General features: G+C 41.5%; 1 protein-coding gene across 1 annotated transcript in view; it reads left to right on the top strand.

The window, feature by feature from the left end:
* zgc:110329 (uncharacterized protein LOC550500 homolog) overlaps positions 1-14,496 on the top strand; it is a 177,153-nt gene that overhangs the window by 50,116 nt on the left and 112,541 nt on the right. The window contains exons 4-5 of the mRNA XM_060856696.1: positions 408-482; positions 11,196-11,291. Coding sequence (XP_060712679.1) covers positions 408-482; positions 11,196-11,291 — 171 coding nt within the window. The remainder of the gene's footprint in view (positions 1-407; positions 483-11,195; positions 11,292-14,496) is intronic.

Below are 14,496 nucleotides of genomic sequence, written 5' to 3'. Positions count from 1 at the left end.
CTCAGCCCTAAATTCTCACTGAATCTTCCCTTATGTCACTCTATGTTTAAGACGAGGTTTGAAGTCTACCTGTTTTATCTCTTACATATGCAAAGTTTGGTCCAATTATATTTCTTTTCACGCATGTTCAGTCATTTTATTATGTGAAAGGTGTCATATAAATGTGATAGTGGTTTTAACAGCTCTTGCCTTGAAAAATACAAAAAAAAAATCTATTTATAAAGAAATCCGTGAATTCTGGAGATTGGTTTGTCAGAAACAGTTGTCATTGGATGAATCTGGAATTTTCTATCCTCAGTGTGCTTAATTCGTAGACTCTAATTCTCTCTTATCCTTTTCACCCATATGAATCCTTGTTATTGTCATTGCTCCCAACTCATTTTTGTTTGTCTTTTTGTTTCCTGCAGTTTAAGTGGACGCTTGTCACCGTGGTGGTTCTGCAGTTAATTTTCATAATCGTCAGCGTTTTGTGCCGCAATAAGGTAGGCCTGATTGCTTTTCCTTTCACATCGTACCTTCTTCAATCATCTTCCTGACCCAGCATGGTGGAAAATTTGATTGGCCCCACATCCAGAAACATCCACTTCCTGCACCACCGACACTCACCAGCAGCAGTGTGTACCATCTAAAGGATGCACTGGAGAAATAACACCAAGTTTCATGAGATAACATTTTCAAAACCCACGACCACTTCTATCTTGAAGGACAAGGACAGAAAATGCATGAGATCACCACCCCTTGCAAGTTCCCCTCCAAATCACTCATCATCCTGACTTGTAAATATATCACTATCCCTTCAGTGGTGCCTGACCTGGAATTTTCAACATTATGGAATTGTGCATGTACCTGCACCAAATGGACTTTAGTGTTTCAGCTCACCTACCACCTTCCCAAGGGCATTTAGGGATAATGCTACCCACCTATTCACACTCACATACCTTGAATGAATAAAAAGACAAAATCAGCTGGGCTTTGCACCTCTCAGTGTTTCTGTGAGCATATTAATGTTGAGGATTGGTCCTAAACTAATTTAGATTTGCACATTCCCAGCTTTCAACCTAGAATCAAAGGTCTTAGGTTGAACACTGTGAAGAATAACTTGCCAGTCCTCGCACATTTGTGCTGATATGGACGTGGGGAGGTGCATGTGTGCATGTATGTATTTGTTCATGTACGTATGTGTGTGTGAAGGTGCACGATAATTTGTGTGTGTCAGTGTAGGTGTTTATGTACATTGCATGTGTAAGTGTAAAAGGACTGGGCTACGTTGAAATGGTGTGTTGATACTGTCCTGAGCATCCACTATAAGTCTGGGGGGGGGAAGGGAGTGATAATTAAAAGGAGAAAATAACATTAGTTTGTTGGTTGTCACTGGTTACGGAAAAGGCCAGCCTCGGTTAGCTTTTTGTTGCGTGTTAATAGTGTGAATTTGTCTTGCAAAGACCTCACTTTCTAAATGAGTCAACATTTAATTGCAAATCTTTGTAAGTCTTATCCCCTCCACTGAACTGGTCTTTAAGAGCCATTTAAAGAAGCTATGTCATTTTCAAAAATGAATTTATGGTGCATCTCCCCAGTTTTTCTCACTCCATTATTGGTGAAGTTGCCCTCAGCCGCTCAGGCTCAAAACTCTGGAATTTCTTCCCTCAACCTCGCTGTCTCCTTTGAATCTACCGCTTTCACCAAACTTTTGCTCACGTGTTCCAATGTCTGTAAGATAACTTCTCTCCTTTTTGACTACCCTGTGAAGTGCCCTGGCATGTTTTACTCTGTTCAAATGCTGTAGCAATGCACATCATTGGTGCTAGTGGGTTTTCAGCACAGAGCATTGATGGATTGGTGGCATTCAGAGAGTGTGCAGCTAAATACTAATCAGCAAATGTACACTGTCAGGTCCCTTGTTTCTCATGTTCGTGCAGGCCCAGGAATTGCAACGGTATCACAAGTGGAAGGGTGAAACTAAAATATATCAGATCCCAGCTAAAAGTATAGCCAGAGGATTTGTGGTCAGACAAGAACACTGGCTGAGTGACAGTCAGAAATTACATTCAGGTGAAGAGATTATTGGAGGCAGCATTACAGTGGCCCAGGGTACAATCTCCATGTTCTGCGTGGGTTTCCTCCGGGTGCTCCGGTTTCCTCCCATAGTCCAAAGATGTCCAGGTTAGGTGGACTGGCCATGCTAAATTGCCCATGGTGTTAAGTGCATTAGTCAGGGCTAAATGTAGGGAAATGTGTCTGGGTGGGTTACTCTTTGGAGGGTCGGTGTGTGTGTGGACTTGTTGGGCCGAAGGGCCTGTTCCACACTGTAGGGAATCTGATCTAAATAACATGTCCTCTGGGGATGAAAAGACACAATAATCATGGTTCACTTAATTTCAGCAATCAAACAATTTGCAAAAAGTAGCATTCTGTTGGACCTGTGCAATTATCATCCAACCTGATTGCAAAAGATTGATAAAAAGTCTTCAACTGATAAGAAAATTCTGAGCCAAGCACAAATGTAACAGAAGGGCCTGTTTGTCATTGTTGGATGAATGGGAATAGTGTAGTAGGCTCTGCTTGATTCCACGCAGCCAGTTACTAATCAGTGTGCCTGACCATTTGGCTCATTTACATTCTGCCAGATTGTCATACTCGATCGTCCAGAGAAACCCCGCCTGACAATTTTGAATTTTGAATTTAACATCACTGTCCTGCAAAGAGTTACTCCCTCCTTACTCTCCCAAGTCTGCCTACAAGACACAGGCCGGGAATGTGATGGAATACTCCCCATTTGCCCTGGATTTTGCAGCCCCAACAAGCTTGACACCATCCAGGACACAGCAGCTCCTGTTTGATTGGCACTGCATCTACAAATGTCCACTCCCTCCAACACCAATGTTCAGCACTATCCATGTGTACCATTTACAAGATATACTACGTATTTCATCAAGGTTCCTTAGACAGCAGCTTCCAAACCCACTACCACTTCCAGCTAGAAGGACAAGGGCAGCAGTTAAATGGGAGTTGCACCCCCTCAAAGTTCCTCTCAAAGTCACACACCATCCTTATGTGAAAAAACAGCGTTGTTCCTTCATGGTTCCTGAGTCAATATCCTGGAGCTCCCTGCATCCCATTGACTGCAGTAGTTCAAGACTGCAGCTCAATAACCCCTTCTTGAGGATAGCTAGGGAATGAATAAAAAACAGTAATTCAGAACATCCACTGGTTCCACTTCCTTAAAGTTCCTTCATTTATTAAAATCATCTGGTATTCCTTATCTCTGTGTATATCTATTTATCTTTCTCCTTTGGAATATCTTGATGCTCTCCTCATGGCCACATCTTCACCAGTTTCTTTGTTGGATAAGGATATGGAAACAGTCTATTTGAGGAAAAAATAAATGCTCCCTTCCATATTCTATTCCAAGTGTTTTATTAAATAGAGTGCAACAACTGAATTTTATTTTCCAACATCTGGCTTGAACTCGTCTTCCAAATGGTTTTTACTGACATGATTTTACTCATTGCCTTTATTTACAGGCATGAGAAGGCCTTATTTTGATAACCACATTGTAATGTTACTTTGCTTAGCATCCAAGTTCCTTTTGCTTTGGGGTGGACTACTGTTGAACTCCAATTACAAAGAAGCACATTTGATAATATTGGTACTAGGTTAATAAACCTCACAGTATATGTTGCATTTGAAGGAACCGAGACTGTGAATCACAGCAACACAAGTCTATGGAAATAGGGTATTGGAAAATAACGACATATCCTTCACTTCATTCTGGGTTCTGGTCACAGACACTACTCCTCCCTCTGTCCTTACTCAACTACTTCTTCAGCTCTGCTAATTCCAGGACTCTTTTGAAGTCATTTGCCAATATGTAACCTCATCATTCCTAAGGTCACAACATGAAATAATTCTGGATGAGGGTGGCCATCTGGCCCACTTTAATCAAACTACTCAGGGAACCATTCAGTGGTCCTGAATTCATTCCTGGAATCCCCACCATAAAATTACTTTATTCATGAGTTCAGAATGGTGTCTTTCTCTTGACAACTTGTTTCACATCAAATCCGCTTATTGTCTGAAGGAAAGAACCTTATACCAGTGCTAAAGTTAGTTTTTACAAGTTTGAGCCAGCGTGCTTTGTAAATTAACTAAACGTTCTCATTAACATTTTCAATATCCTTAACAGTCTTGGTGATACAGTCTTACAATAAGACACCTGTCACAGCTCTTTTCCTGAGGCAGGGCATGCCACATTTATGAGTCTTGCTGTAGAATGACCTCTGACATTGCTGTCACTATTTAACTGTCTCCCAGTTTTTGATATTCAGAACAGGGATGCTGTATCCAGACATGGTGTGATGAGAGCACCAAGAGGTTTGGCTTGTATTCTGCCTATTTGGCTTTGGTCACTGAAAATGTCCATGACTTTAATATATCTTGTTTGAATAGTTTGGATATATTAAGGTGACTAAGAGACTAAGACACTCCTGGGTCTTTGTTTTGGCCTTAGCTTTCTCAGTATGTTGTTTATTTTGTTTTAGAATTTCACTTATAGTATTGAGAGTTTGAATCATTAAGGATTTAAATGTTTTTAACAATTGAATATTTTGTTGACTTAAAGTCACAAAAATTTGCAGATAAAGGTGTCTACAACTTTAATGCAAGTTCAGAATGGTCAAATACTTTGGCTTCCAATGACCTGGGAGGAATTCATTCAGATGTTAGCTTCCTTGGTGTTTTTTTTTCATTTAATGGAGTGTCTTCCCTTTTTATTTTAGCAGTGTTACTCTTTTTATATTAGTCTTGCTAATATAAATAAGCTTCTCTGTACTTTATTGTCTCTCTCTTTCTCTTTTGCTGTGGATGAAAACAGCATCTGGTGTTTAGGACAGATTGTCTCAGGTCTTATCTTTAACTTCTCCATTTACCTCTCCTAAAGTACACAGTCTCAGTACAACTTCTACATTGTCAGACACCAAAAAATATAGAGCAGCCTTCCCAGTCTTGTGGAGTCAGGTCAAACAGTTTTACATTTCATCCTTTCCCAAAGCAGATGAAAAAGTCCATCAATTCATTTTCAAAATAGTCCTTGGCGTGTGTGTCTGAAGCAGTAGGCCACATGATGAAATTTCCAAAGAGTAATCCTCCTAGCGTTAACGATGTTACAATTGCAGCACATGTAAAAAGTTCTTTCACAAGTTCAGCACATTGCCAGGGCTTGCTGGCAAAGGCTGAAATTAAAAATTGCAGAGGAATTCATGTTGCAGCATGAATAGAGGGAACTGGGTGCCCCGTGCATGAATTGCAAAATACTGGTTGGCAAGTGCAACAGGGTAATGAAGAAAGCAAATGGAATATTGGATGGAGTTTTAAAATAGGGAGGTAATGCTGAAGCCAGACCTGGAGTACTGGTTTGGTCTCCTTATCTGAGAAAGGATGTATTGGCATTGGAGGCGGTGCAGAGAAGGTTCACTAGGTTGATTCTGGAGTTAAGAGGGTTGCCTTATGAGGAGAGATTGAGTAGGCTGAGACCATACTCATGGGAATTTAGATGAATGGGGAGGAAGCATCTTTTTAGAAACATACAGTATAAAATAATGAAGGGAAAAGATAAGATAGAAACAGGATAGCTATTTCCACTGGAGGGTGAAACTAGAACTAAGCGACATAGCCTCAAAATAAGATTTAGAAGTAAGTTGAGTAGGAACTGCTTCACCCAAAGTGTTGTGAATCTGTGCAATTCCCTGCCCAGTGAAGCAGTTGAGGCTACCTTGTTGAATATTTTCAAGGCAAAGAGAGAGAGATTTTTGAACAGCAAATGATTCAAGGGTTATGGTGAGAGGTCAGTGAAGTGGAGCTGAGACCACGAAAAGATCAGCCATGATCTTATTGAATGGTGGATCAGGCTCAAGGGGTCGGATGCCCTACTCCTGCACCTATTTCTTATGATCTTATGTTCTTATATGCTATGTTTTTAACAGGCTTGCTAAAGTAGCAGACTGAAGATTTACATACTGAATTAACGAATAGTACAGAGGGGCCCGTAAGTCTGTAAATCACTCAGGAGACAGTGAGTCAAACAGTGTGGCGCTGGAAAAGCACAGCAGGTCAGGCAGCATCCAAGGAGCAGGAGAATTGACATTTCGGGCATTAGCCCTTCATCAGGAATGTAAACCACTCATCTTTAGGTTAAAAGGTGATACAGCAACTCAGATAAGCAAAAAGCCCCACTTTTAGCAGAAGTGAATTTTATGGAAAATGAAATGGATCTTGAGAATAGCAGAGCAGCCGCTTACAATACGTCTGAGTATTGGATAATTGAGTTGAACTAACTATCAGAAAGCTGAAGCTTGATCAATGATTTACAGCCTGATTGATGATTTTCAGCCTGATTGAGTTCAGCCTGGGGCAGACCTATATACCAGATGCCAGGTAAAGCAATGGTATTCATTCATTACAAATCTAGGTGCGGCACTTGAGGCATCACTTACTCGAGTGAACTTAGTTTCAGTGAAAAGTTCAACTTTGACATTAATTGCTTTTTGCTTTGCTCTCACTGTATAAACCTTGCAGTATAAAATATCAGAGATGGGAACAGTTCTTTTCCACCCCTTTGTATTGCAGCGCAGTAATATATTACTGTACATGGATGAATAGTCAGTGTGCACTGAATGCTGATTAGAATACCACACTGTTGCAGTCTGCGTACAGGCAGCTATTTCATTCCAGCTTCATATGTTCATACAGCTACTGAATAAAGCAAGCAATCCATCGCCACCGACAAACTATGCGAGGCTGCATTTAAGAGATCGCCTCCTTGTATCCATGGTGCTAGGGAAGCAGCCTAGACAGTAGAAGTGACCATGTTGCAGGTTGTTGGTGAGATGTACCCCTCCCCCTCTGTTGTGAGCTTCCTTTTGCAGGCTGTCATTTGTGGATTCCCCCAAGCACCACTCCCAGGGCATTTCGCAAGCAAGATGCTAGAATTGTGACCAAAACACAACTGAGGCTTTATGATGTTCTTGCTGCTGTAGAATGTGTGATTCATGTGCTGCCTGTGGCAGTTCTACATCATAAATATGAAGTTTGCCACTTTCTTTATGGTTCAATGCAGTTTGTTTCAGGAGGGTACAACTCATGCTAAAGGCCAATATGGCTGTGGCCCAGTCTGTCTCCATTATGGTGTGCATGCCAACCACCTTCCCTGCCCTCCATTATGCACCTGGTTTCTTGGAAAATTGATTGCTGATGCTGAATGACTGAGTGGTAGAAATCCCTCCCTAAATCTTACTGCTTTGGAGCATCTTTAACCTCTTTGAAGATGCTTCCTAAAACCTGTCTATTGAAACCAGTTGTCCAGCTTTGGTGGCAATGTACTTCTGAATCACTCAGAAGATCAGTTGGTCATGCTTACAGATACTCTGGCCACTCTCCCACAGTCACATGTTATCCCAGGTACAATGGTAGCATGAGATCATCCTCAGAGATAATGCAAATGTAAATGCCCTAATCCTGAGGAATCGTTATGCAAACAAATTCCTGACTCAGTGATTCCCCAAGACAATGTAGGTGTGATATACCTAGCTTCAGGGGATGGCTGTGAAAGCATTTCTGAATGGAAGAGATTGAATGATAGTTTAATTTGATAATAGTAGGGGGAGTAGTAGCAAATGACTGTCTAAATGGGGTGGGAGTCCACGAAGATTGGTGGAGTTGTGGATAGTGAGGAGGGCTGTTGTCAGCTGCAAAGGGACTTAGATATGATGCAGAGCTGGGCTGAGGAGTGGCAGATGGAGTTCAACCCTGTCAAGTGTGAGATTGTCCATTTTGGAAGGACAAATAAGAATGCGGAATACAGGGTTAACGGTAGGGTTCTTAGTAAGGTGGAGGAGCAGAGGGATCTTGGGGTCTATATTCATAGCTCTTTGAAAGTTGCCTCTCAGGTGGATAGAGCTTGTAAGAAGGCCTATGGTATATTAGCGTTCATTAGCAGAGGGATTGAATTCAAGAGTCGTGAGGTGATGTTGCAGCTGTACAGGACCTTGGTAAGGCCACATTTGGAGTACAGTGTGCAGTTCTGGTCACCTTACTTTAGGAAAGATGTGGAAGCTTTGGAGAAGGTGCAGAGGAGATTTACCAGGATGTTGCCTGGAATGGAGAATAGGTCGTACGAGGATAGGTTGAGAGTGCGAGGCCTTTTCTCATTGGAACGGTGAAGGATGAGGGGTGACTTGATAGAGGTTTATAAGATGATCAGGGGAATAGATAGAGTAGACAGTCAGAGACATTTTCCCCAGGTACAACAGAGTATTACAAGGGGACATAAATTTAAGGCGAAGAGTGGAAGGTATAGGGGGGATGTCAGGGGTAGGTTCTTTACCCAGAGAGTGGTGGGGGCATGAAATGCACTGCCTGTGGGAGTGGCAGAGTCAGAATCATTAATGACCTTTAAGCAGCAATTGGATAGGTACATGGATAGATGCTTAATCTAGGACAAATGTTCGGCACAACATCATGGGTCGAAGGGCCTGTTCTGTACTGTATTGTTCTATGTTCTATGAGTCTGCATTCCTGCCCGACTGTCATCTCCACCCACTTCCAGAATGTTCAGTCAGTACAGGTAAACCCTTTAATATTACATTAATGTCCAGAGAGATATTCCAGTTTAATCTTTTAACATCTCAGGAGGGCCCATATCTGTGATACATTTAAGAACTCTGAGGGAAAATAAACTGCTGAGAACAAATGATTGACACAATTGGAAACAAAATCTTTCCCTCTCCAAATATCTATAGGCGCCAGTGAAGGCATTTTTTGGGTGCCCTGCAATACTTTTGAATTTTCAGTGGTTCTGATTATAACACAACACTTTGGAGGAACAAATTGTCCCAGTGCAGCTTCTAAACGAATGCAGGGTGGCAAAGTTGGAGTATACTCTTGTTTGGAAACAAGAGATTTTCCCAGTAGCTGCAAGGAAAGAAGCCCTTTGCTCTATTGTGCGTGTTTCAGAACTTTCATAGAATTATCTAATCAATCACTCTACTCTGTTTTTGACCTGTAGCCCACAAATAGTTCATTCCCTGCTCGTGTTTATCTGATTCTTTTGGGAAAGTTATGATTGAATCTGTTTTACAGAGCTTTGTAGATCACAGCAACACACTACATAAAAATTGTTTTATCATGTGTCTGGTGTCAATCGATACAAAGCCACTTAGTGGAATTGAAATCAAGACACGCATACCTTTGCTTTTGTGGAGAAATATTAGTGCCTTCCTCAGTCTGTTTCCATCCCACACCCAGAATCACAAATGCTCACTATTTATGTGTTCAGATAATTAATAGTTACCACCCCTTTTCTTTTATCTAAAATAAAGTAATTAATAAAGTAATAATATGATTAAACAGATATTAGCATTGGTTCTTTTGCCACTCATCACAAATCAGTGTCTTGCCACTGGAATCAGCTCCACCTTATTTTGTTTATCAAAATGATTGATTTTTAACATCTCAATCAAAGGTTGCTTCAAATCACTGCATGAGCATGTGATGCTGACCACTACCAACCTTTGCTTGTGCAGATTCGCTTTTCTGACTGGGTCTGCAGGGCTTACTTCATTGGAAGTAGTTGAGAAAAAATACTTGAGCAGAGGCTTTTGGTCTTAAACAAGGTGTAGTTTATTGCATAGTAGCAATATGAGTCAGATAGGCATTGACGCTAAGATTATGATGAGGCTTGAGGCTGAATTTCTTGAACTTCTGAACTGTTCTGCCTTGACCCGCCCAAGTCATTAAGACATCATGAGGTTGGGTGGAGCTTCATACATCATTCAGCATTAACTCTTTCAGTACCGTTACATTGTACAACAAACTCCTGTTTGTCTGGAGTCTCGTCATTAAGGAAGGCACTTATTACTGCTGCTCATTCTGGCTATTGCTTCTGCATGGTCCCTGAGATATCTGTGCTCAAGTGCAGAGCCAAGATTGAGCAGAAATCCTGAGCTGAAATCTAACCAGTGTTTTAGTAAAGGGCTACTTTCACTTCCTGGATTTTGACAATGGGCTTTCATTAATAAAGCCAGGGAGCTCATAAGTTTTATTTAACAGACTTCTTAAAATTATGTGTATCCACATTGCTTCTGTAATGCCCTTTGAAATTAGGTTTTTATTGCAGTCCTCTTCTAAAGGAATTGCATTCCAGTACTTCACACTTCTCTGAATTAAATCTGATTCTGTGTTCTTCTGAAGTATGTTATGATTCTCCTTTTTAATTGTTACATTTTTAAAGTTTTGAGTTATCTGCAAACCTTTGAATATTACATTATATTTATCTATATAAAAGAGCAGTGGTTCTAACGCTGAGTCCTGAGGGATGTCACTATGCATTCCTCTGCAGTCTGTAAAAAGCACTTTTCCCACTATTCTTGGCTTTCTATCCCTTATCCAATTTTGATTCAATGCTTCAGTTCTGCTTTTAATCCTATTGGCATTAATTTTGGAACAAATCTACTAAGAAATACTTTGCCAAATGCCTTTTAAAAATCCATCGAGCTAACATCAGCACATCAGCATTTATGGGCGGCACGGTGGCACAGTGGTTAGCACTGCTGCCTCACAGCGCCTGTAGATCCGGGTTCAATTCCCGACTCAGGCGACTGACTGTGTGGAGTTTGCACGTTCTCCCCGTGTCTGCGTGGGTTTCCTCCGGGTGCTCCGGTTTCCTCCCACAGTCACAAAGATGTGCGGGTCAGGTGAATTGGCCAAGCTAAATTGCCTGTAGCGTTAAGTAAGGGGTGGGTTGCGCTTCGGCGGGTCGGTGTGGACTTGTTGGGCCGAAGGGCCTGTTTCCACACTGTAAGTCTAATCTAATCTAAAACCCTCATCAGTCCTTTCTGTTACTTCATCAAACGACTCAATCAGTGCAGTCAAACACAATTTGAAAGTCCATACTGACTTTCACGTATTGCCCATACCTTTCTTCTTGCCAGTTAATTTGAGATCAGATTAATCCCTCTGTGTACAGTGACTTCTTACATTTTTTGAATTGGCACACACTGTTCTATCATGACAGGACATGGCAAACATGAAATCTCAGAGATAAAAAGGATTGTTTTTGAGCTCGTTCCTGCTAGGCTTAGAAAGAAGTTGATTATGTTTTAACCAACTTCTGAATGTTTCTGAATATTTTTCATCCTCAGGTACTTTTGTTGTTCAAAGCCAACGTGCGTGAGGGGATTAAATACTATTATGACGACTTGGATTTCAAAAATATTCTGGATCGCATCCAGATCAAGGTCAGTGTCTCTTGTGGATTAATCAGTAGCTGTCTGCATTGTTTTCTTAGCTTCTATCACCTTTATCTTTGAGGTGAAGTTCCTAAGCATTGAACTGTGAACTGTGGCCACCTCTGAGGTCATTATTTACCTAACCAGTTTTACCAGTGTTTCCAGAATTGCTGTATTCTGTATGATATGACAACCTGATGTCTCTGATTTTCATATGGATGTATAAAAGCTCAGATCTCATGGGAATTTTGTATTGCTGAGATATTTCAGTTGCTACATCAATCTAACACTTGGGGAGTGAGGGGCAGAATATGAAGAATGCTTAAAGTGAGACAGGCCTCTCCGCATTACTTCCATATGGAATTTCTTTTTGCAAAACTTGCCTCTTCTTTAAAATACAATACACTTATATTCTAGGAAAGAGGGAGGCATGTAAAATATTGTCCACCCACACACACTCCCACAAACACAGCAACGAGTATTGTGGTGAGTTAGTTTAAGAGAAAGTTGCATTGTGGAATGTCTTTTGCAAACTTTTTCTCCAAAGTGCTTTTCCAGTAAATATGATCACTATTATAAATGTGAGAAGCACAGGAGGCAATTTGCACAGGCCAGACAGCACAAATAACAACGATACTGACCAGTAAATGTGGGCGGCACGGTGGCACAGTGGTTAGCACTGCTGTCTCACAGCGCCTGAGACCCGGGTTCAGTTCCTGACTCAGGCGACTGACTGTGTGGAGTTTGCATGTTCTCCCCGTGTCTGCGTGGGTTTCCTCCGGGTGCTACGGTTTCCTCCCACAGTCCAAAGATGTGTGAATCAGGTGAATTGGCCATGCTAAATTGCCTGTAGTGTTAGGTAAGGGGTAAATGTAGGGGTATGGGTGGGTTGCGCTTCGGTGGGTCGGTGTGGACTTGTTGGGCCGAAGGGCCTGTTTCCACACTGTAAGTAATCTAATCTAAATCTGGTTTTTAGAACTGTTGATTGAGGATAAGTACTGACCAGGGCACTAGGGACAACTGTGCTCCTGCCCTTCTTTGAAATACTGCCATCCAATAATTCGGAGTCCACTTCAGAAGCAAGAAGAGGCATTGGTTTCAAGTCTCATCCAAAAAGTGAGTCCTCTGACACAAAAGCACTCCCTCAGCGCTGCGCTGGAGTGACAGCCCACGTTTTTTCATTCACGTTTTGGAGTGTGTTTTGGACTTTGAACCTTCCAAATTATTAGGGAGTGGTGTCACCCACTAACCTCAGCTACCAATGAACACGTATTTGACAATGAGTTTGAGTTGTTCTGTCAAGCAACTGCTTGAGGCAAATTTACTTATTGATTGTGTTTTCCACTGGTCTTTGTGAATCAGCTGACAATGACTGTCATGGTCTGTCATAAATCAACATTACGTGTGCCAGAGGTTTAAATCGGCATCAGTTTAGAGCAGGGTTGCAGAACAGAGAGATCAATTATTGTTGTCACCTCGAAAATGAATGTGAAATGGTTTATGGAGTAGTTTAAGAATTGGCAGGGCAGTCATTCTTCCACGAAGGTGGCTTTGAGTGCCTGACTCAGCCATTTTCCCGGGAATATCTCAGAATGCTGACAATGAGAAATTCACTGCTGGTGTCAGTGATGGATAAATAGTTCCAAATGGTACTTTGCTGATGCTTGGGACAGATTAAATTACACTAATTTGAGCAGCGGAGAATGCATCACGCTATGCAAAAGAACAAACATTATAGACAATTGCAACATTTAAGAGGCATCTGGATGGGTATGTGAATAGGAAGGGTTTGAAGGGACATGGGCCGGGTGCTGGCAGGCAGGACTAGATTGGGTTGGGGTATTCTGGTCGGCATGGATGGGTTGACTGAAAGGTCTGTTTCCATGCTGTACGTCTCTATGACTTAAAAAAGACTTCATGTTTTGTGTTCAAGATGAGTAAAATCATCAGCACAAGTTGCTTTGAATTAAACATGGCTTAATTTGAACCTTGATACATCCTCTATATGAGCTGAAAATGTCCTGCATTCAAGACCCTGAAAATTGCTTACTTCCTATATACTGTAACAGAAACAAGTATTCTGTTTCGCAGAAGCTGCAGTGATGTTATTCAGTGAAACTACATGGAAGAATTTCAATCCAAAGGTGTGCATGTCAGGTGAAATGGCCATGATGAATTGCCCACAGTGTTAGATACATTATTCAGGAGTAAATGTGGGGTAGGGGAATGTATCTGTGTGGGTTATTCTTCAGAGGGTCGGTGTGGACCTGTTGGGCCAGAGGGCCTGCTTCCATACAGTAGGGAATCTAATCTAGTGAAAGCCCCAGCTTAGTCATCAGTGGTGGAGAATCAGGGCCGCTTTTCCCCAAACATTGATTCAATTTCGTCAGCTTTGTGAAAATGATCTCTGGTCATGACCCCATGGGTCACAGTTGTCGCCAATTTTGCCCTTGCTGGCCTTGGTACTATCCAAATATTAGAATGGGAAATAGTAATGTCAGCAGTTCTTGGTTGGGGAAATGTCACCATATTTGTATTTCATTATAACTTCTTGAGTTCTTTTCATTGCTCCATGTGTCTTTGGCTCTCTGGACCCTAAGTTCTAGAATTCTCTCTGAAACCTGCCTTCCTTTAACATGGAGTCAAAACCTCTTTTTGACCAAATATTTTGTGAATATATCCTTATGTCACCATCTACTACACATTGTCACATTTTGTTTAATTTTCCCCCTGTGCAGAGCTGACAGGTGTTTTTAGGCAGTTGATGTACCTGAGTTTTACTAATCCTTATGGCTTTTGCTTTTTGCACTCAAAATTGCAGAATCTTAGGAGGTTACAGTACAAAAGGCGGCCATTCAGCCATTGTGCCGGCCCCGGCATGATCAGGGAACATCATGACCAAGTGCACTCTGGCAGTCTATCAGCTTGCGCTGGGCACAGAGATTCATATCAAAGCAAAGGTGATGACCTGGGCTTTGAACACTGGGCAGATGTCCTACCTGGGCACAGCTAAAACACTGGATCAAACACTATGGAAAGAAATGCACCCTTTAGAATTAGATTGACTAACCAAATTACATGAAACTGGTAAAATAGAAGGGTTCAATTTGTTGATCAGTAGAACGTTTAAATATTAAGGACATTAATACAGGGCATTTGTTTCAACAGCAGACCATCGTTCTCTTCAGCCACTTGTCAGCAGAATTCTCCCTAA

The sequence above is a fragment of the Hemiscyllium ocellatum genome, chromosome 48, assembly GCF_020745735.1.
Source record: "Hemiscyllium ocellatum isolate sHemOce1 chromosome 48, sHemOce1.pat.X.cur, whole genome shotgun sequence".
Lineage (NCBI taxonomy): Eukaryota > Metazoa > Chordata > Chondrichthyes > Orectolobiformes > Hemiscylliidae > Hemiscyllium > Hemiscyllium ocellatum.
The sequence above is the reverse complement of the archived record's forward strand: the minus strand, read 5'-3'. Positions and strand labels throughout refer to the sequence as shown.